General features: G+C 35.5%; 1 protein-coding gene across 1 annotated transcript in view; it reads right to left on the bottom strand.

The window, feature by feature from the left end:
• The window catches only part of klhdc8b (kelch domain containing 8B), a 58,977-nt gene extending 35,733 nt beyond the window's left edge, over positions 1-23,244 (bottom strand). Inside the window, exon 1 of the mRNA XM_077719984.1 lies at positions 22,816-23,244. Within this exon, the coding sequence (XP_077576110.1) occupies positions 22,816-23,206 (391 nt within the window). The 5' untranslated portion in view covers positions 23,207-23,244. The remainder of the gene's footprint in view (positions 1-22,815) is intronic.
• Positions 23,245-23,899: the final 655 nt, after the last annotated feature.

Raw genomic sequence — 23,899 nt, 5'->3', positions numbered from 1 at the left:
AAAATAAACATTGTTTTAGATATATAAAAAACTGAATATGCAGGGCTTTTAATCCAGTTCTTTTAATCCATTTATAAAAATTAAAAAAATACGGAATATTTTTTAATCATTTTTTTCTGTGATTTTAGTTCAAAAATCTTTTCGTAAAATCTAAAAAAAATATATAAAAAAGCACAAATAAACATTGTTTTAGATCTAAAAAAAAAACTAATATTCAGGGATTTTTTTAATCCATTTATAAAAAACAAAAATATTATATCTAAAATGGTCCGGCCCACGTGAAATCAAGTTGACGATAAAGCGGCCCGCGAACCAACCCGAGTCTGACACCCTTGCGATAGAGCCCTTGGACCATAAAATCAACTTCTGTGGGGAACTATTGGAGAATTGTCTACATTAAATCATTGAGGAAAAAGCTGCCACTGGGATTTTGGATGACGGGGAGAAAAATGGCCTCGGTTGAATAAGCATTAAGGAGACAGTGGCCAAGATGAGGCTACATAGATCCAAGCTTTTAATGTATGCAGATTCAATGGGCTGACAAGGCAAATATCTACAATCATTTAATGAGATACTTCAGTTCGATAGCTACACGTCTTAATTCATTCTGGAGTAGGCAAAAATGTCAGTCTGTTGTTGTTGGTTTAGTCCAGGGGTATCAAACTCCCTTTGGTCTGCGGGCCGAATACAACTTAATTTGAGATCAAGTGGGCCGGACCAGTAAACTCATTGCAAAATTACATCGAACTAACAATAAGCCTACTTTTTTTCCTTTGTATTAGTCCCTAATACTAATAATTAGTGCAAATAATTAGTAAATTATCAAAATGTTTATTAACAGAATTTTCCTTTTACATTATAAACAATATATTATGAACAAAAGAATAACATAAGAACATAAATAAATGTCAATTCATGTTGTATGCACGTACTAAGACACTGCGGATAATACAAGAACTACAAATTTTAAAGAAAATTCATATTTTTTTATACAATGCAGCTTTCTTCCCCGGGCCGTACCAAACCACCAGACGGGCCGGATCCGGCCCGCGGGCCGTATGTTTGACACCACTGGTTTAGTCATTTTGACAAAATCGTATCACATATTGATGTGAAAGTGATAAATAACATAAAAATCCATTTCACATTTGCTACCATGCAACTGGTGCAGTTCAAATCGGACAATAAATAAATAGTTCTCCATGACAGTGATAGACATCTTGACAATGGCGGCCATTAGGATAAGATGTTTATAGGGACTCTAGCTTTTGATATCTTATATTCAAACATAAATGGGGTTGTTATCAGAAACACAAGTTGTAGGGAAGAATCTTCTTCTCAAATGAGCAAAGGGATGTTTACTGTCTTCTCAAGACTGAATTTGCACTATGCTAGAAATATAATGATGTGCTGTCAACTTGGTTTATGTTAGCGTTATAATTGGAACAAGACACATGCAATATTAGGTGATAGCGTAGATAGAATAACAATTACATATATAGCAAATGCGTGTTGTTTTGACGAAATGTCTTTAATGAAAACAATACATAAAAAGGTGACTATGTTCTTTTTTATCCTGACAACAACAATCAGGCAGTCAATCTCTTAACCTGGGGACCTTTACGCGGAAAGACTGAATTTCAAAGGGACTTGAGAGAGACTGGGATAGCAAATAGCACTGAAACAAATAACGTCACTAACTGAGCCTTGGTGCCCCTTTGCCACTGGAATCTGCCTCCCTATTCTTCAAGTCCTCCCAACCCAACTTACCCGTGATGCCCTCACAACCCATGATAAACTCTGAAACCACTAAGATATAATCAATATGTTGGCCTGTAAACCGATACTGTAAATTGCCCTTGATGCTTTAAACCAGTGGTTTCAAATCGGTCCTCAAAGGGTCGTAGTGGGTGCAGATTTTCATTCCAACTCAACAAAGATGCCTTTTGCAAGTGCAATCAGTTAATTAGAGTCAGGTGCTACTTATTTTAAAGACACCTGATTGGATAAAATGTCGGCACTGGATCGGTTGGAACAAAAACCAGGACCCACTGCAGCCCTATGTGGAACCGGTTTGAGACCACTGCTTTAAACCCTGTTAAAGACCAATAACAAGTGTTAAAATGGAAGAACAGAATTTTAACTTAGGTTGAGATTGACATAGAAAATACATTGGTAGCTGCAGGAGATTGTTAAATTATTGTGTCTGCTGTCACTTATTCTGCATCCACTATGGGAGACTAATTAAGTAGAAGGACCCAAATGACATGCAAACTGTTAAGAACTGGATAAGATGGGGACCATTTTAGATATAATATCTCGATTTATTTTCATAAATGGATTAAAAGAACTGGATTAAAAGCCCTGAATATTCAGTTTTTTATAGATCTAAAACAATGTTCATTTTAGCTTTTTTAAAATATATTTTTAGATTTGACAAAAGGATTATTGAACTAAAAACAGAAAAAAATGATTAAAAATTGCAATTATTGATTTAAAAGGGAGAAAATCAGGAAATGTAATATACATCTATACTCTTCATTTGAATTTGATCCTAAAACAAAGTCAGCACTCATGATTGACTTTACCGGGCCACAGAAAATGATGCGCCGGGCCAGATTTCGGGCCAGATTTGGCCCCCGAGCCCCCTCTTTGACACATGTGACCTAATCTATTCGGACTATAGCAGAAAACTGTAATAGCAACTGGAAGAAAAAGATGCAAAACTGCTCTGAAAAGAAGTCTAGATTCTAAATGTTGCTTTGAGGTCACATTGCTAATTACTCGCAAGCTCAAGAAAACAACAATGATGTTAAATGCTGAAATTCAGACATAAATATGTCCATAATTCATTCGTTTTTGCAACTAATATGGTATTTATAATACTATCAGTCTTCAGAAATGGGTCGCTTATAATCAATTTAAAGCAACATTCCCCCCAAAAACGTTCCCACTTTCCGTAGCAAAGAAAATTGGCAAAAAAATTTAGACTTGTCACCTGTAGGTTACCTATTTAGACATAAAACTCGACCAATGCTGCAGCACAAGTCTAAGAATAGGATGCAATCAATAATAAATCAAGCTGTAGCAGAGCGCAGCTGCCATCAAGTGCTCCACTATCTGTGTACGTAAATCTTTTTTTTTTAAGTGAATCTAATGAACGGTTGGGATTTGGGGGAAAAAAACGCAATGTCACTATCAAAGAGTTCCATTCTTCCTTAGCACATCTGAGCTACATCACGAATTATGAACAGGCTGTTTTTGCCTGCTTGGCAACATGTTGCAGGATGCATTTGATTCTCATGGCTTGAGTTTTTTATCTTGTATATAGCATCTCATTTCAAAATGAATAAAATGGGATGCTATCATTACCCTATACCCTGCCCTCGTGAATTTATCATTTCCATGCTTGCCTACAAAGCTATTTGACGATATCTAGCAAACTAGAAAAGGTAAATTTGGCCAGGAGGGATGTTATGAAATATTATACATTACAGTATATGCTAGCCAAGGTATGCTAGCCCAGGGGTGGGCAAATTTTTCGGCCCGGGGGCTACATTGACTTTAAAAATTTGACAGATGGGCGTGGTCACCACAAGATACGATACTGTTACGGCTGGCAGCCTGGACACACACTATGTAGGAGGTGTGTGCTTTCTTTTCTTTACCGGTATCTGCCACTGTGGCTCCACCCCTGTGACAGAGCCCTGCCCAGGCCAACACAGCTGTAATTAATTCCCCAATCATCCCTCCTGCCCTTATTTAAAGCCTTTTCAGTTGTCAGTTCACCCCTTGCCCTTGCCCTTGCCCTGGCCTTTGCCCTTGTCCTTGATGCCTTGCTGAGTTGCAGGCTTGTGAGTATGTTACTCCCTGTTATATTTTGTGTGTTGTTAATGATTTTGGGTTGCATAGGGGGACTTGAGATAAGTTTAGACACCCATGGGTATACATATAGTTTGTGCATTTAGACACAGTTATTCACCTGTCTAGAATATTACATCAGTTTAACAGTGGCATCCTTCGGTCTTATTTCCTGTATTTTGTGGGTGTTCATTTGAACACCTGTCTGGGAGGGGGTTTTACCGTGTTTATTTGAGGGGGGCCACTTTAATATCTCGTGCTTCCCCTATGTTATCCCGTAGTCTGTTTTATTGACTTTATTGTAAATAAAAATAACTGAAGGCTACTTGCAATGTGTGTCCGAACTCATCTTTGACCGAACCTGTCTGCTGTGATAGTTGCGACTCCCTGGTATATCATACCCCAGGGGGAGTCGTAACAGATACATGTAAAAAAGTGCATCCGTTAACAGTACATATGAAACATAAACAGAAAAAAAGGACTAAAGTATTAACATATTCATCACTCATCATTAAAGTAAAAAGTATAAAGTACAAAGTAAAGTCAAAAGGGATGTATTAAGAAATATTAAAATGTCATTTAAAAATTAGATAGAGGGGCTGTAAAACATGAAAAACAAATGAGAGTGGACAGAGCTAAAGCCACTGGCTTCCGCCTGATGGTGCCATCTTGGTGAAAAAAAAACATTATTTGGACAATGTCGGCGGGCCGGATTAAAAAACCTAACGGGCCATATGTGGCCCGCAGGCCATAGTTTGCCCATTCCTGTACTAGCCTATATTTCCTTCCTAATAACGCAATTTATAATGAATGCAAACCGGTGATCTTGCAATCTCACACTGAGATTTAGTGAATAATTTATGCCTTGCGTTGAACAGGTGATATCAAAGCAAACTGGGTAGCTAAAAACCAAATTCAGTAATTATGTGATCACACAGCCACAGTAAATTATGTTTTTAAGTCCATTTCTGATTTCCATTCAGCATAAGATGTAGGCATTTGAGTGGTGGAGTCACTAGAGACCACAGTTTGGAGCTTTCATTATTTCTGTAAGCCACATGTGTCTTTCTATCTATATCCCTGCATAGAGGAGGGCTCATTATTGCATAAGCAATGGGGAATATAACTTTGTTATAAAGCTCAACTCTGGTCTGGGGAGATGGAAGGATGAGGAGGTGGGGGAAATAAAGGGGCATCAACCAATTCAGACACACAGAAGGTGGTTGTTACTGTCTCACATCCACATACACGCGGAAAACCCAGTAATTGTGACCCTCACCAAATAATACATCTTTCTTTATGTCAACTATGTCCTTTTCATATTTTTTCTTACACTTTAGTCCTTGCTCCAAACAACTGGAGCAACAAATAACAAATGACAATTCACAATTCAATACACTTCAGCAGTGTATGCAAATTCATATTTGAAAGCATAACCATAAAATAACCATAAAATGTACTTGTACTTGGAAAAATTGACTGTTGGATTAATTCTGTAATACTATTACCGTATTTTCACGACTATAAGGCGCACTGCATTATAAGGCGCACCCTCAATGAATGACATTTTTTTTTCATATATAAGGCGCACTGTATTATAAGGCGCACTGTCTATTTTGGAGAAAATGTAAGAGTTTTAAGTGCGCCTTATAGTCGTGAAAATACTGTAATTGCTTTTGACTTCCAGGTATTAAGCACTCACTACACAGTCACCTCTAGAGCCAGCCATTGTTGATGTTTTGGATTTTTTGGTATAAAATCTTGCAGTGGGGGAGGAGCTATATGATGGAAGATTTAGTAAACTAAGATGGCATCTGCATATTTAACAGTATTGTTTCAGTTCAGGTGTTTTTGTTTTTTTAATATCTGACAGTGGTGGTTTTTCGTTTTTGGTTTTCTGTTTTTTTTTTTCCATATATAAGGCGCACTGGATTATAAGGCGCACTGTCTATTTTGGAGAAAATTTAAGACTTTAAAGTGCGCCTTATAGTCGTGAAAATACTGTAATTGCTATTGACTTCCAGGTATGAAGCACTCACTACACAGTCACCTCTAGAGCCAGCCATTGTTGATGTTTTGGATTTTTTGGTATAAAATCTTGCACTGGGGGAGGAGCTATATCATGGAAGATGTTGTAAACTAAGATGGCATCTACATATTTAACAGAATTGTTTCAGTTCAGGCGTTTGTGTTTTTTTAATATCTGACAGTGGTGGTTTTTCGTTTTTGGTTTTTTCTATAAATAAGGCGCACTGGATTATAAGGCGCACTGTCTATTTTGGAGAAAATTCACGACTTTTAAGTGCGCCTTATAGTCATTAAAATACAGTATATGTATGCGTACATTTAATCATTTTTGTATGAGAGCTCCTACAATTTGTCTAGGACTGTTTACTGGAAGATAGGACTGACCTTTACCCCAGAATGCAGACCTAGAAGGACGCTTAAGTTGTTTAATTTCCAATGGAGTTGTTTTTAAGTTCCGACCTTAATTGTTATTATTGAACACCTGATATATGATGATTGTTACAGCTGTTGTTTTGCTTATGCAATTGGATTAATCAATAACCTTGTAATTGTTTTGATGTGTGGCCTTAAATAGGGCAGGAGAAATTGCCGCTTTCTAGAATCATTTGTGACGAGGACAATATCAAAATCGATTTCCTCACTTGCAAGTAACACCAGAGATGTGAAATTAATTGATGTACAAATTAATAGATTGTATCCTCCTTGTAATGTTTTATATTATATTAAAGATAACTAAAAATGAACCTAACACTAACCAATTCTGGTTCTTAAATGCTTGGTAATTTCCCTATAATGAAAAAAAGGCATTTCTTTTTCAAATAGTTCAAATTTGACAGGTAATGCCAAGGTTTTTACATGACAGGCAATTTGTCAGTCACTCACTCGGTCACTTAGCTCTCCTGAGATGAGTGGGCAGGTACTTCAATAATAAGGCAATGATATTACATTGCATAACTAGAAGACTCAAATATGTGCAATTGAAGGCTTGACTTTCAAAGTAGTACATCTCATTCAAATGAAAAAGCACATTACGCCAAAATTTAACCAGGTCATATGCTAATCGTGATTTACAGAATAATACTGCATGTTCTGAAAAATCTAACATGAAAAACATTTTAGAAAAAATATTTAGATTTTTTTTTATATAAATGGATAAAAAGAACTGGATTAAAATCCTTGAATATTCGTTTTTTTATAGATCTGAAACATTGTTTATTTTAGCTTTTTTAAAATATATTTTTAGATTTTACAAAATTATTTTTGAACTAAAAACACAGAAAAAATGATTAAAAAATTACAATTATTGATTTAAAAAGGGGAAAAATTCAGGAAATATAATGTATACATCTATACTTCTATATATTTTTTAGATTTGACAAAATGATTTTTGAACTAAAAACACAGAAAAAAAATATTTAAAAATTTAAATTATTGATTTAAAAGGGGTAAAATCAGGAAATTTAATATACATCTATACTCTTCATTTTAATTTGATCCTAAAACAAAAAGTCGGCACTCATCATTTACTTTCCCGGGCCACACAAAATGATGCGACAGGCCAGATTTGGCCCCCGGGCCGCCACTTTAACACATGAAGTCGAGCATAAGAAAAATCCCCTATTGGGCAATGATTTGTTGTCATTGCCCATTGCGTATGGACATTAGTCGCCCCTTAAAAACCCTTCACAACTCGTGAATGTGATTGGTTAGAAAATTTCTCATTCATCTGCATATCATCCCATTTCTCATGTGTTTCTTTGTCAAGTACAAGTATTTCAGTCTTCTTTCTTCTCATCTTTTCCCTTACCTCTCTACACATGTCATATTTGATCACACAGCTCACTGCTTTACCTTTTGGCTGCTCTGTTGCGGTCACTGAAAACTCAACGGACTTCCACTCAACCCATAAAAATCCTCTATATACCAATAAAATGGCTGAAAAGTTCCCCTGATGACCCTTTTTTTTTTGCACATTGTTTGACTAAAGCTTGTCAATGTAGTCATGCGCTACTAACACTTGTAGCTCTGTTGTCTTTCGCTTTGTATTATCTCCTTCTGACATAATGTACTCCACACAAGGTTTTGCATTGTAATTCAGTTAAACACAAGCTCACTTTGTTTGAGCACTTGGTATCATTACAATGTTTGTTTAGGACCGCAGGAGCTTAGCGTATGAAGATAAACAGCTGCGATGTTCTGGCTGTCTCACTTAAGGATGCATGGTTAATTTCACACATTCAATTGGCAGAGGGAAATTAAATTCCACTGTACTAAGTAGCCAGGATGCACCCAAAAAACATAATTATTGGCACAGAATTAACATATTTCAAGTCTTGAATGCTTAAAGCACGAGTCTGACACCCTTGCTCTACTTCATCACAGATCCTCTAAAGCAGGGGTGTCAAACATACGGCCCGCGGGCCGGATCCGGCCCGTCTAGTGGTTTGGTACGGCCCGGGGAAGAAAGCTGCATTGTATACTTTTGTAAACTAAGATGGCATCTGCATATTTAACAGTATTGTTTCAGTTCAGGCGTTTGTGTTTTTTTAATATCCGACAGTGGTGGTTTTTGGTTTTTGGTTCTCTGTTTTTTCCATATATAAGGCGCACTGGATTATAAGGCGCACTGTCTATTTTGGAGAAAATTTAAGACTTTTAAGTGCGCCTTATAGTCGTGAAAATACGGTAAAATTTTGGAATGATAGAGGAACCCCAAACACTTTAAGAGAGGCTACACAAGCATGGGAGTAAATAAAACCTAAAACAGAACAGCCAGTAGTCAGACTCAAATCCCAAATCGTTCATCCAATGTTCTGCCGACAAAGTGTACCCAATAGACAAATTGAATGTGATGTACATTGGGAGAAGAAACTTGGGACAAATTGCACAAGCAAGCACTTCAGCTGCCCAAAAGGATTTAAATGGGTTTTTTTCTATGTAGGTCTACCAGTTGGAAAGAGCAAATAATCCATGCCTGGCCCGAGGAGCTGACAACCTACACTGTGCTACTGCGATGAGTCATTTACTAAATCTTAAACGTGAGCTGCTTTAGCGGGTTAGAACTAGCAGAGCAACTTGACGTCAGCATGAAATAATGTAAACTTTGATTCATGGGATTTTTTTTTTACTTAGTGCAAGGGTGTCAGACTCGGGTTGGTTCGCGGGCCGCTTTAATGTCAATTTGATTTTATGTGGGCTGGACAATTTTAGATATAATATTTAGATTATTTTTTTAATAAATGGATTAAAATAACTGGATTAAAATCTCTGAATATTCAGTTTTTTATCTGACCATTTGAGATATAATATATAATAATATATAATATATATAATATATAATAATATAATAATATTTTTTCATAAAAGAACTTTATTAAAAGCCCTGAATATTCTGTTTTTTATAGATCTAAAACAATGTTTATTTTAGCTTTTTTTAAAAATATATTTTTAGATTTTACAAAAAGATTTTTTAATTAAAAACTGAAAAAAATGATTAAAAGGGCCGCTTTAATGTCAACTTGATTTCAAGATTTTTTTAATAAATGGAGTAAAAGAACTCGATTAAAAACCCTGAATATTCTGTTTTTTTATATATCTAAAACAATGTTTATTTTAGCTTTTTTGATATATTTTTAGATTTTACAAAATGATTTTTGAACTAAAACCACAGAAAAAAATTATTTAAAAAATTACCATTATTGATTTAAAAGGGGTAAAATCAGGAAAATAATACAAATCTATACTCTTCATTTTAATTTGATCCTAAAACAAAAAGTCAGCACTCATGATTAACTTTCCCGGGCCACACAAAATAACACGGCGGTACAAATTTGGCCCCCGAGCCGCCACTTTGACACCTGCCACTTACCGCTTTCATGAGTCACTATTGTTTTCTTTTAACAGCAGAATGCAATGCTCCTTTCAAAGCTCCTAAAAAACCAACTAAATCCATAACAAACCAACAGTACTATTTCAAACACCATTTAAAAATGTACAACCAATGTACCGTATTTTCACGACTATAAGGCGCACCGCATTATAAGGCGCACCCTCAATGAATGACATTTTTTTCCATATATAAGGCGCACTGTATTATAAGGCGCACTGTCTATTTTGGAGAAAATGTAAGACTTTTAAGTGCGCCTTATAGTCATGAAAATACGGTAATTACATGGACGTCTTGAAAAGAAAATGTGACAATGCAGCTAAATATTATACAATGCAACTGACTATCTGTCCACATCATTTACCCCCTCCCTTATACTGCATGCAGCCACACACTTTGCTTTTGTTACCACGCTCATCTCTTTACACAATTCATCGCCCTAAGTCACTGTGATTCTTACCTCCTCCACTGTGTCAGAAAGAAGTAAAAACCTCAACACAACTCCCTAAGGAAGATAGCACCACTGTCATTTCTCTCTCTCTTACTCTTCTCACATATACACAAACATAGAGACACACTGCAGGGAGTGTCAGGTGACTTTCCGGATGAAAACTCCGAGGGACATTTGAATTCAGAAGCTGTTGCAGCAGAATATGGCCCACTGCAACATTGTGTCCTTTGAATAGTGAGTCAAATGTCTCGTGGATGAAAGTGTTAGATTTAAATGAACGCTTCTCGTGACATTTTCTAGTTTTGCCGACAGCTTTTTGCTCATGTCACCTTTACAATGATCATAAGGGATGACTTAAGGACTCAGCCTTTTTCAATACATCTTATAAAACCCACACTAATGTTAAACCAGGAATGGGCAAACTACGGCCCGCGGGCCATATCCGGCCCACCAGGCCTTTTAATCCGGCCCGTTGACGTTGTCCAAATAATGTTTTTTTTTCCCCCAAGATGGCGCCGTCACGCACAAGCCAGTGACAGTAGCTCTGTCCACTCTTATTTGTTTTTTGTGTTTTACAGGCCCTCTATCTTTTTAAAAATTACATTTTAATATTTCTTAATACATTCCTTTTTACTTGACTTTGTACTTTATACTTTTTACTTTAATGATGAGTGATGAGTAGGTTAATACTTTAGTGCTTTTTTCCTTCTTGTGTTTTGTATGTACTGTTAACGGATGCACTTTTTTACTTGTATCGTATCTTGTGATGACCCTCACATTTTTAAAGTCAATATGGCCCCCAGGCCGAAAAGTTTGCCCACCCCTGTGTTAGACACTGCAGGGCATGGGATTATGAGATGAAATTAACGCATATTCAATTGTAATAAATGTTTTCTATAGAGAATGAAAATATGGTGCTTTTACTATCAATGATTTTACTGAAGTAAACCTAGAATTCTTGCAAAATGACATGCTAACAATACAAAAAAAAAACTAAATTAAACACTGTTACTATCACTTGATTTATCTTTAGGAAAAAAATCAAAAGACAAAATCCATTTCCAATAATACTGCCAATCTGATTACTAAATATTAATTACTCAGTCCTGTGCTAGATTTTAGTGAACATTATTTTTCCAACCCAAGTTCGGGATTACAATGAAGAATATAAACTCCAAACATTTAAGTCTTACCCATCTCTGACATTCAAAAATATTTCATATATTTAGAAACAAAACCAAAAAAAACCCTGTAGAGATACTTTAATAGTTTTACCATTCCAATAACGACATAAAACGCAACATCCTAACAGGATTATCATTCATATTAATCATTTAAATCCTATGGAAGAACCAACAACGGTACATTTCATCTAGTGCGAATCTAAAAAAAATAATAATAACATTGATGATTAACCACACATTTGAAATCTTTATGCATGTCTTATTTCATGCCTACCATCTGTCAACACACCTCAGGCTTCCTGATTTTCCACAGCAATTTATTTATATTTAAAGACTCGACATGATTTGAATCTCTTATGCGGTTTAATTGCATCCCATGTTGCTCTAGTAAGATCTGCCAATGAAATATGTAGCATGTGCAATATAAGGAAGACCTCTGTGATTCTTTGTTTTATTTTATACATGTTTTCTGAATGTTATGTGACTGAACTTAAGCACAGTTTGGAATAAACAGGGGAACCAGGTGTTGCTATGGCAGTTAAGGATTAGAAAATGTCTTTTTAGATATAATATTTAGATTTTTTTTAATGAAGGGATTAAAAGAACTGGATTAAAAGCCCTGAATATTCCGTTTTTTTATGGATCTAAAACGATGTTTATTTGAGCTTTTTTCTGATATATTTTTAGATTTTACAAAATGATTTTTGAACTAAAAAAAATGAAAAAATTGATTCAAAATTAAAAGAACTGGATTAAAACCCCTGAATATTCCATTTTTTTATAGATCTAAAACAAAGTTTATTTGAGCTTTTTTAAAATATATTTTTAGATTTTACAAAATGATTTTTGAACTAAAAAAATGAAAAAATGGATTCAAAATTAAAAGAATTGGATTAAAACCCCTGAATATTCCATTTTTTATAGATCTAAATCAATGTTTATTTGAGCTTTTTTAATATATTTTTAGATTTTACAAAATGATTTTTGAACTAAAAAAATGAAAAAATTGATTCAAAATTAAAAGGACTGGATTAAAAGCCCTGAATATTCAGTTTTTTTTATAGATCTAAAACAATGTTTATTTGAGCTTTTTTAATATATTTTTAGATTTTACAAAATGATTTTTGAACTAAATAAATGAAAAAAATGATTCAAAATTAAAATAACTGGATTAAAACCCCTGAATATTCAGTTTTTTATAGATCTAAAACAATGTTTATTTGCGCTTTTTTAATATATTTTTAGATTTTACAAAATGATTTTTGAACTAAAAAAATGAAAACAATTATTCAAAATTAAAAGAACTGGATTAAAACTCCTGAATATTCAGTTTTTTATAGATCTAAAACAATGTTTATTTGAGCTTTTTTCTAATATATTTTTAGATTTTACAAAATGATTTTTGAACTAAAAAAATGAAAAAAATGATTCAAAATTAAAAGAACTGGATTCAAAGCCCTGAATATTCCGTTTTTTATAGATCTAAAACAATGTTTATTTGTGCTTTTTTAATATATTTTTAGATTCTACAAAATGATTTTTGAACTAAAATCACAGAAAAAATAGAGTAAAAAATTCCAATTATTGATTTAAAAGGGGGAAAAAATCTGGAAATTTAATATACATCTATATTCTTCATTTTATTTAATTTGATCCTAAAACAGAAAATCAGCACTCATAATTTACTTCCCCGGGCCACACAAAATGATGCAGCAATATTCCAGATTTTTTTGGTGCATATACTGTTCTTGTTTCTGCACATACAGAGAAGCATGTGCAGCTCTATCATGCATATGCATGACCACACTGCAGCAAGAAAGTAGCAGCTAGAAGAGCATTTAATCGTTCAAACACACTGATCCACTAAGGCTCCTCCATTATTCATTTTATTAGCTTCTCTGAGTTTAATGCATGGAGATAAAATCATATACAGTACGTGATTGACTCTTATCATTCATGTGTGACATTTTTGGAAGCTATATTGATCTCCTTAGCTAAGTTAAACCTGTTTGCTACTGTGGGTGGTAACGATTTGTGATTTTCTTTCACCAGACTAGTTTGATAAAAATCAATTCTACTGCAGTCAACCGTTTACATTTGTGGCTGTATGACACAATGGTTTTCAACTTTTATTGGGCCAAAACATGGATTTCAAACTGAAAACATTTACCGTATTTTCACGACTATAAGGCGCACCGCATTATAAGGCGCACCCTCAATGAATGAATTTTTTATCCATATATAAGGCGCACTGTCTATTTTGGAGAAAATTTAAGACTTTTAAGTGCGCCTTATAGTCGTGAAAATAGGGTAATTGCTATTGACTGGTATGAAGCACTCACTACTTTACAGTCACCTCTAGAGCCAGCCATTGTTGATGTTTTGGATTTTTTTGTATACAATCTTGCAGTGGGGGAGGAGTTATATGATGGAAGATTTTGTAAACTAAGATGGCATCTGCATATTTAGCAGTATTGTTTCAGTTCAGGCCTTTGTGTTTATTTTAATATCCGACAGTGGTGGTTTTTCGTTATTGGTTTTCTGTTTTTTTTCCATATATAAGGCACACTGGATTATAAGGCGCACTGTCTATTTTGGAGAAAATTTAAGACTTTTTAGTGCGACTTATAGTCGTGAAAATACGGTAATAAAAATGTCACAAGACGCAGACACAAGTTAAATTTCTTCTCACGGAAGAGCATTTCATTTTGAGTCTTACTATCTTCAATGGCAGAGGTTGAAAAAGCTAAAATATTGTTATATGTATATGACTATATTTTTTGGCCCATATTAATGAAATGAATAGGTCCCACAAAGTATGGATAAATAGGCTTAAGGACAGTTTTTTTCCCCCACATCTATCAGGACTCTAAACTTGCGGTAACACGACACGGACCATTTTAGATATAATATTTAGATTTTTTTTATTTTGTAAATGGATTAAACGAACTGGATTAAAAACCCTGAATATTCAGTATTTTATAGATCAAAACAATGTTTATTTTAGCTTTTTTAAAATATATTTTTAGATTTTACGAAATGAATTTTGAACTAAAAACTGAAAAAGATATTTAAAAAATGACAATTATTGATTTAAAAAGGGGAAAATCACATAATTTAACATACATCTATACTCTTCATTTTAATTTGATCCTAAAACAAAAAGTCAGCACTCATGATTTACTTTCCCGGGCCACACAAAATGATGCGGCGGGCCAGATTTAGCCCCCAGGCCGGCACTTTCACACATGTAACTCAGATGGTGAATAAATTGAACCTATTTCATCTCCTTATTAACTGGACAATATCCTTAGAATACCAAAAAATGCTCCGTTTTTTATAACCTGACCGCTAAAAAAACAAATTGCCTAAATTCCTTTCCATGAAAGGTAAAGAAAGCAAAAACAAAAATCATAAAATCAGCAATCTTAGCTTCTAGCCATCTGTTGTCAAGTCTCCTGCTGTTGGTCAACATCTGTAAGCCTTTCTACCCTGACAAGGTATGGTTCCCAATGCAACCACATATTGCTTGTGCCAATTTCAGTCCAGTCAACAGTAGAACTGAGACATTTTCATGTGGTGTAACCCAGGTAGCACCCATATATTTGACTTTTTGGGATTGTTTTTCTCCCTTTAGAAGAGCCAAAGTAAGAAATGGAAAAACAAAAATTCTAAAAAAGCAGCAGCAGTTTGAGAACCTAAATTTCTGAATTATATTGAGTTAGATTCCACACATGAACATGATGACAGACCAACATGAGAATAGTTTTTGCATTCATTTACCGTATTTTCACGACTACAAGGCGCACTTAAAAGTCTTAAATTTTCTCCAAAATAGACAGTGCGCCTTATAATCCAGTGCACCTTATAATCCAGTGCGCCTTATATATGGAAAAAACAGAAAACCAAAAACCACCACTGTCGGATATTAAAAAAAACAAACGCCTGAACTGAAACAATACTGTTAAATAGACAGATGCTATCTTAGTTTACAACATCTTCCATCATATAGCTCCTCCCCCACTGTAAGATTGTATACAAAAAAATCCAAAACATCAAAAATGGCTGGCTCTAGAGGTGACTGTAAAGTAGTGAATGCTTCACACCTGGAAGTCAATAGCAATTACCGTATTTTCACCACTATAAGGCGCACTTAAAAGTCTTACATTTTCTCCAAAATAGACAGTGCGCCTTATAATACAGTGCGCCTTATAATACAGTGCGCCTTATAATACAGTGCACCTTATAATGCAGTGCGCCTTATAATACAGTGCACCTTATAATACAGTGTGCCTTATATATGGAAAAAATGTCATTCATTGAGGGTGCGCCTTATAATGCGGTGCGCCTTATAGTCCTGAAAATACGGTACTACTTAGTTAAAGCCCAGCCAAAGGAAAGAGACTATGCAAGGCAGATATAGGTTCAAATGTGGTACCCTTTATTGTCCTGACTCAAAGTAGTTAATAGACTTTAAATGAGATTAGATGAAATAAATTACATTTTCTTGTATTCATCATTGTGCACTTTAATGAACATTCTTCTTGTCAACCTGCCCTAAGAGATAATCGTTTCTCTTTCTATATTCAGGCCGTGCCATCCGGACAGTACTGATACTCTATAATCTTGCTTCTGGACTATTATTATGGCAGTGGAGGAAAAAGATAAAGTGGCAGCCAGGGGCAGCCATAAATGACAAGAAGTCATGAAGGATAATACCAGTAGGAAAGTGAAATCAGTTAAGAAATTGACCGCATAAGAACCTTAACAATTATATTTTATGTCACCCTTGTTGTTAGCCTGTTACTGTTGACTTTACCTGCATTAGAACAAGATCAATAGTGTAATAATAAGAGTAACTCCAAACAATATTTAAACACACTGATTTCTTTTAAAGAGGGACTGTTATTTGTGATCTTTTCTGTGTAAATGAGCAAAAAGACAAAGAGCCAAACCAGATCAACATAGTACAGAGGCACTGATGAGGCTACATGCTGGTAAGAATATAGAGATAGTGATATAGTAGTATAGTGGGGTATTTGCATTATTGTGTAGTTTGAACTGGTATATTACTAATTCTGTTCTTTTTCCCCATTCTCTACTCTGAAGGTTTAAGCCACGGGTGTCAAAGTGGCGGCCCGGGGGCCAAATCTGGCCCGCCGCATCATTTTGTGTGGCCTGGGAAAGTAAATGATGAGTGCCGACTTTCTATTTTAGGATCAAATTAAAGTAAAGAGTATAGATGTATATTAAATTTCCTGATTTTCCCCCTTTTAAATCAATAAATGTAAATTTTTAATCCATTTTTCTGTTTTTAGTTCAAAAATCATTTTGTAAAATCTATATTAAATTTCCTGATTTTACCCCTTTTTAAATCAATAATTTACATTTTTAGATATTTTTTTCTGTGTTTTTAGTTCAAAAATAATTTTGTAAAATCTAAAAATATATTTTAAAAAAGCTCAAATTAACATTGTTTTATATCTATAAAAAAAACTTAATATACAGGGCTTTTAATCCAGTTCTTTTAATCCATTTATTAAATAAAAATCTAAAAATTATATCTAAAATGGTCCGGCCCACGTGAAATCAAGTTGACGTTAAAATTTTGTCAAATCTAAAAAAATATATAGAAGTATAGATGTATATATTATATTTCCTGAATTTTCCCCCTTTTAAATCAATAATTGTATTTTTTTAATCATTTTTTCTGTGTTTTTAGTTCAAAAATAATTTTGTAAAATCTAAAAATATATTTAAAAAAAAGCTCAAATTAACATTGTTTTATATCTACAAAAAAAACTTAATATTCAGGGCTTTTAATACAGTTTTTTAATCCATTTATTTAAAAAAAATCAAAATATTATATCTCAAATGGTCAGGCCCACATGAAATCAAGTTGACGTTATAGCGGCCCGCGAACCAACCTGAGTCTGACACCCTTGTTTTAAGCTTGATATCAAAATAGTGACAAGGTGGTGTTTAAATTGCAGGCCGGCAAAACAGAAAATGCTATAATAAATACAGATAAAGAATGCTAAAACATGAAGAGTGACTCAACATAGGCTGAAAAGCCTACATCACCACTTGTCAGACACTACAAACTCCCTAAACTGCAACAGTCAGGCAGAAGGAAACCCTCTGTGTCTGGTTCCATACATTTCTAACAGGCAGGCTACAGTCTGTCAAGATAATTATGGTTTCAACCATTCCTACCACAAACACAAACCCATCCCATGCCCCACATTTGAAAGATACATCCTCCTAATGGGGGGTTGACAATACAGTAAGAGCACATATGATTGGGAAAAACTAGCCTAGAGGATTAAAATGGCTAATTTGGTGTCATAAAGTTAGTCTAGGCATGTTAAGGGGAAAAGTTATGATAGATTTTCTGTCACATGTAAATCTATAGGCATTCTTTTTGTCCAAAATCAAATTGTCCACAGCCATTTATGGTAAAGGAACATATAGGATTGGTTTAATATTATACCAAGTAATGTGATTGTAGTGGTTGTTTTACAGCATACTGACTGCAACAAGTCAAATTCATGACAATAACAGTCTGAGCTTGTGAAGAATTTCATATTTCCATTATTTTCCATGGAAAATAAAGTTTAAAAATTAAGAAATACAACAGTACAGGCTCGACTTTTAGCATTAGCTTTGATAGCGATAGCAAAGAAGGAAGAAAGAAAGGAGGATGGATATTGTGTACAGTTAAAAGGGTTTTTGGCGAGTAAAATATGGCTTTATTCCTAAATAATATTTCAATTGTATGAGGTTATTATTGATTATTGGTTATGTGTCGCAGCTGTAGCTGCAGTAGAGGTTTTATAGCCATAAAATATTAATAATTTGCTAATATATTCCATGTTTCTGTGTACGTATTATCAAAAAAATCCACATATACAGCAAAATAAACTTTCCCTAAAATCCAAATTAACAGACCTCCCTCCCCCTGTGATTGCTAGAAAGCAGCAATAAATGCAAATTCCAGAAAATCGGATAAAGCATAAAAATATCAGACTGACACAATCGTTGCCAAGCAACATCAACCCTCGTCTGATCATCTGAAAATTCAAGATAGTCACGAACAGAGCAGAATAAAGGCGCATGCCAAAAAGGTTTAACATAGACCGCTTAACATAAACGGAATCGTATAGAATATACAGTGGCATGCATAAGTTTGAACCCAAACTTTTAAATCTTATATCTTCCTATGGGTAGTTAAAAACAAACAGTTTGGAGCAGGGGTGTCAAACATACGGCCCGCAGGCTGGATCCGGCCCGTCTGGTGGTTTGGTACGGCCCGGGGAAGAAAGCTGCATTGTATAAAAAAAATATGAATTTTCTTTAAATGTGTAGTTCTTGTATTATCCGCTAGGGGGCGCCGTGTTTTAGTACGTGCAGACAATATGAATTGACATTTATTTATGTTCTTATGTTATTCTCTTGTTCATAATATATTGTTCATAATGTAAAAAGAACATTCTTTTAATAAACATTTTGATAATTTACTCATTCTTTGCACTAATTATTAGTATTAGTGACTAATACAAAGGAAAAAAGTGGGCTTATTGTTAGTTCTATGTCATTTTGCAATGAGTTTACTAGTCCGGCCCGCTTGATCTCAAATTAAGCTGTATTCGGCCCGCAGACCAAAGTTTCACACCCCTGGTTTGGAGTATGACACCCAACTAAAAAGATCGTAGAAACATCAAAAAGAAAGCCAAATGTTAAGCTATAATGTGCTTTTAGTGTGTATGGTGGTCTTGATCGACGTATTAGTCTGTCGCATAGCTCTTTTTTAACCTTCCCCCTGCTGTGCGACTGCTTGTGTTCAAGCTTGATTTTATGCCTGCAAATCTCCCCCAACAATTTAGAAGCGCTCATGCTTAAATGTAACACAATGTGAAAAGGCAACCTCATTCTTAGCAAAATTAGAAAAGCATGAGCAAATATCTGAACTGCCTTGCCATTGGGAATTTCTAACTTCTGCAAAGGTGATAATTAGCACGGATACCGAATAACCACCCATTGCAATAGTCAAGTACATTTGCATCTCATCTAACTTGTATATTATTATATGTGTAGATCTAGAAAGTTGCATGCAGCAAAGGAAATTAATTAATAAACACTGCAGCTACTATACTACTGCTGAGACCGGGCGGTGCTTGGACGTTTGGTCGCCGGTCTTTTGGTCGCTGGTCTTTTGGTCGGCGGTCAAATGGTGACAGAAAGTTTACTGTTGAAACCAGTTCTCAAAAATATATTCATGAGAGAGAGTTTAATATCTAACAGAGAGAGTTTAATATCTAAGAGAGAGAGAGTTTAATATCTAAATACTGTTTATAATCTAAGTACTGTTGAAAACTAGATATTTAGATAGAAAACTATAATTTTGAGAGCTGGTTTACATGTTAAACAGTACTTGGACATTAAACAGAACGTAGATATTAAACAGAACATAGATATTAAACAGAACATAGATATTAAACAGAACATAGATATTAAACAGAACATAGATATTAAACAGAACATAGATATTAAACAGAACATAGATATTAAACAGAACGTAGATATTAAACAGAACATAGATATTAAACATAGCGTAGATATTAAACAGAATGTAGATATTAAACAGAACGTAGATATTAAACAGGACGCAGATATTAAACAGTACTTAGATATTAAACAGTACTTACACATTAAACAATACTTAGATATTAAACAGTACTTAGATATTAAACAGTACTTGGACAGTACTTAGATATTAAACAGTACTTAGATATTAAACACTACTTAGATATTAAACAGTACTTCGATATTAAACAGTACTTAAATATTAAACAGTATTTAGATATTAAAACGTACTTAGATATTAAACTTCTCTCTTAGATATTAAACTCTCTCTCATGAATATAATTTTGAGAACTGGTTTCAACAGTAAACTCTCTGTCACCATTTGACTGGCGACCAAAAGACCGGCGACCAAACGTCCGGTCACTAGACTAGACTAGGCATGGTTGAATAGGCTTGTTATTCATTTTCCCGGAATGTCATCTTCACATTGATTTTGCAAAATGCCAGATGAATGGCAACAGATCCCACCAACACAATCCCTTCATACAAACATAAACTTGCATACAGCTTGCCAGGGCCAGCAGGAGAATGTAATCACTGGAGGCTCTACTATTCCAAGTGTGGGCGTGTGTTAGATCATCAATGTATACACCATGTAAACACGAGATCTTTATTTGTAATCCAAAGACCTCCAAGAACTTCCTGCTACTTCTCAAGTCTTTCTGGATGCACATCTTCCACGGTAATAAAAAGTACCATAATGATCCCTCCATTAATTAGAATGTAGCCATTTAATATTTTAGTGTATTATTTTCTTTACCTGAAAAACCTTAATGAGGGATAAGGAATACTATTAGTACCGTATTTTTACGACTATAAGGCGCACTTAAAAGTCTTAAATTTTCTCCAAAATAGACAGTGCGCCTTATAATCCAGTGCGCCTTATATATGGAAAAAACAGAAGACCAAAAACGAAAAACCACCACTGTCGGATATTAAACAAACACAAACGCCTGAACTGAAACAATACTGTTAAATATACAGATGCCATCTTAGTTTACAACATCTTCCATCATATAGCTCCTCCCCCAATGCAAGATTTTACACAAAAAAATCCAAGACATCCACAATGGCTGGCTCTAGAGATGACTGTGTAGTGAGTACTATAAGGCGCACTTAAGTCTTAAATTTCCTCCAAAATAGACAGTGCGCCTTATACATGGAAAAAATGTAATTCATTGAGGGTGCGCCTTATAATGCGGTGCGTCTTATAATCGTGAAAACACGGTACTCCAATTAAAATGTCAAGATTCAAAATTTACAACCTGCCTACAGTATCTGAACAGCTTCCTCTTTCCGTCCCCCCACTTAACTGTCAAGCATACACCAAGGGACACAAAAGAACTGAAATTTCACATTAATTCCTCTGTTACTGACTGTGGCACTTACAATTTGACATGGTGTATCTGCAAACACCAATACACATGGGGGCATCCACACATTATAATGTCTTCTTTTTACTTGTCTTACATTCAAAATGGCAAATGTATTCATAATGACAATTGTTGTACTTTTTCCATGTAAATTGGACTGTGCCTGCACCTTGGATAAGCAGCACCCTCTTGACTTGCGTGAGTGGACATTGATCTCACCACCACTCAGGTGTAATTACGGCCAAACAGGCTGCACTCCAGGGAGTCGGAGTCCATCAATAGTGCATCTTTCCTCCTCACAAAACAAATCCAAAACTTCAAAGGAAAGACTTTTAGTGTGCAGTTTGTTTCTTTTTCTTTCATTTAGTCATGCCAAGTCTGCATCCATCTATCCCATCATTTTACCAACTGAAACACACACTCCACATAGGAATCCGGGTTTGAATCCTTAATCTCAGAAACATGAGAAAGCTGTGCTAACTAGTCATAGACCGTGCAACGCCATCAGTCTGGAGCGTGGCCGGATATTTGGTTGACGGACGTTTGGTTCCCGGACGTTTCGTCGAATGGACGTTTGGTCGCCGGATTCGCTCACTGTCCGTCTACCAAACGCCCGTCTAACAAAACGCCCGTCTAACAAAACGTCCGTCTAACAAAACGTCCGTCTACCAAACATCCGTCTACCAAACATCCGTCTACCAAACATCCCTCTACCAAACATCCCTCTACCAAACATCCCTCTACCAAACATCCCTCTACCAAACATCCCTCTACCAAACATCCCTCTACCAAACATCCCTCTACCAAACATCCCTCTACCAAACATCCCTCTACCAAACATCCCTCTACCAAACATCCCTCTACCAAACATCCCTCTACCAAACATCCCTCTACCAAACATCCCTCTACCAAACATCCCTCTACCAAACATCCCTCTACCAAACATCCCTCTACCAAACATCCCTCTACCAAACATCCCTCTACCAAACATCCCTCTACCAAACATCCCTCTACCAAACATCCCTCTACCAAACATCCCTCTACCAAACATCCCTCTACCAAACATCCCTCTACCAAACATCCCTCTACCAAACATCCCTCTACCAAACATCCCTCTACCAAACATCCCTCTACCAAACATCCCTCTACCAAACATCCCTTTACCAAACATCCCTCTACCAAACATCCCTCTACCAAACATCCGTCTACCAAACATCCCTCTACCAAACATCCCTCTACCAAACATCCGTCTACCAAACATCCGTCTACCAAACATCCGGGTACCGTCTGGATACTAGTTTTCCCTTCAATCCAAATTATAACAATTGCAATGGAAAACTATTCGCACTAATATTGATTCACTCCACAATGTACCAGCCACCATACCTTTCTGTGCAGTGGTGATCCCCATGGATGGCTGCCCCAGACTGGCCTTTGGCTCCCACTTGCCTTCGTCTGGGTGATACACTTCAACTGAAGCCAATGGGGTCTGTTGCTGGTTCATTCCTCCAAGGACCATGACCTGGCCCCCCACCGCCAGGGCTGCAGCGCCCGCTCTCGCCGTGGGCAAAGGTGGCAGCTGGCTCCATGTCTGACTCTCTACATCCAATACTTCCACGCTGTCCAGGGGCATACCGGTCTCACTGCAGCCGCCCAGCACGTAAAGCAGGCCTTCGTGGTAGATGGGGGTGCAGTATACTCGACACTGGGACATGGGTGGGAACTGCTCCCAGTACAGTGACTTTACAGGACTCACCGCCATCTCCTGCACAGGCATGTCTCCAGTACTGTGGGGAGGGCGGACACCATCACACTTTTAGCTGGAGAAGAAGCGTCAATAGAGAGTTAAAAGATGGTTATAAGAAGATGGAAGCACAATAGCAGACAAAGGTTGCGGGTGCGGTACCAAATAACATTAATACTCACACCTAAGGACCATGCTGAGTTTTCTATAAATATATAATGCATGTTTTTTAATTTCCCCCGAAATGCACATTGAATTTGAATAGTGTCCTTTTGAATAATTACAGAATTTGATGACACTTTTTAAAAATGTAACATGAAACTACAACTCTAATTGTGAATGACCAAAACACAAATAAAAATACCAAATATCAATAGTATTACTTTTACTAGTATAATTGAGGGAAAACTATTTTAGTTTGTCAGACAGTAATAGGCAAATGCCGTGACCGGACGTTTGGTCGCCGGTCAAATGGTGCCAGAGAGTTTACTGTGGAAACCAGCTCTCAAAATTATATTCATGAGAGAGAGAGTTTGATATCTAAGTACTGTTTAATATGGGAGTACTGTTGAAACCAGCTCTCAAAATTATATTCATGAGACAGAGTTCTATATCTAAGAGACAGAGTTCTATATCTAAAAGAGAGAGTTTAATATCTAAGTACTGTTTAATATCTAAGTACTGTTTAATATCTAAGTTCTGTTTAATATCTAAGTACTGTTTAAT

The sequence above is a fragment of the Stigmatopora nigra genome, chromosome 1, assembly GCF_051989575.1.
Source record: "Stigmatopora nigra isolate UIUO_SnigA chromosome 1, RoL_Snig_1.1, whole genome shotgun sequence".
Classification (NCBI taxonomy): domain Eukaryota; kingdom Metazoa; phylum Chordata; class Actinopteri; order Syngnathiformes; family Syngnathidae; genus Stigmatopora; species Stigmatopora nigra.
This window is presented reverse-complemented; position numbering and strand designations above follow the sequence as displayed.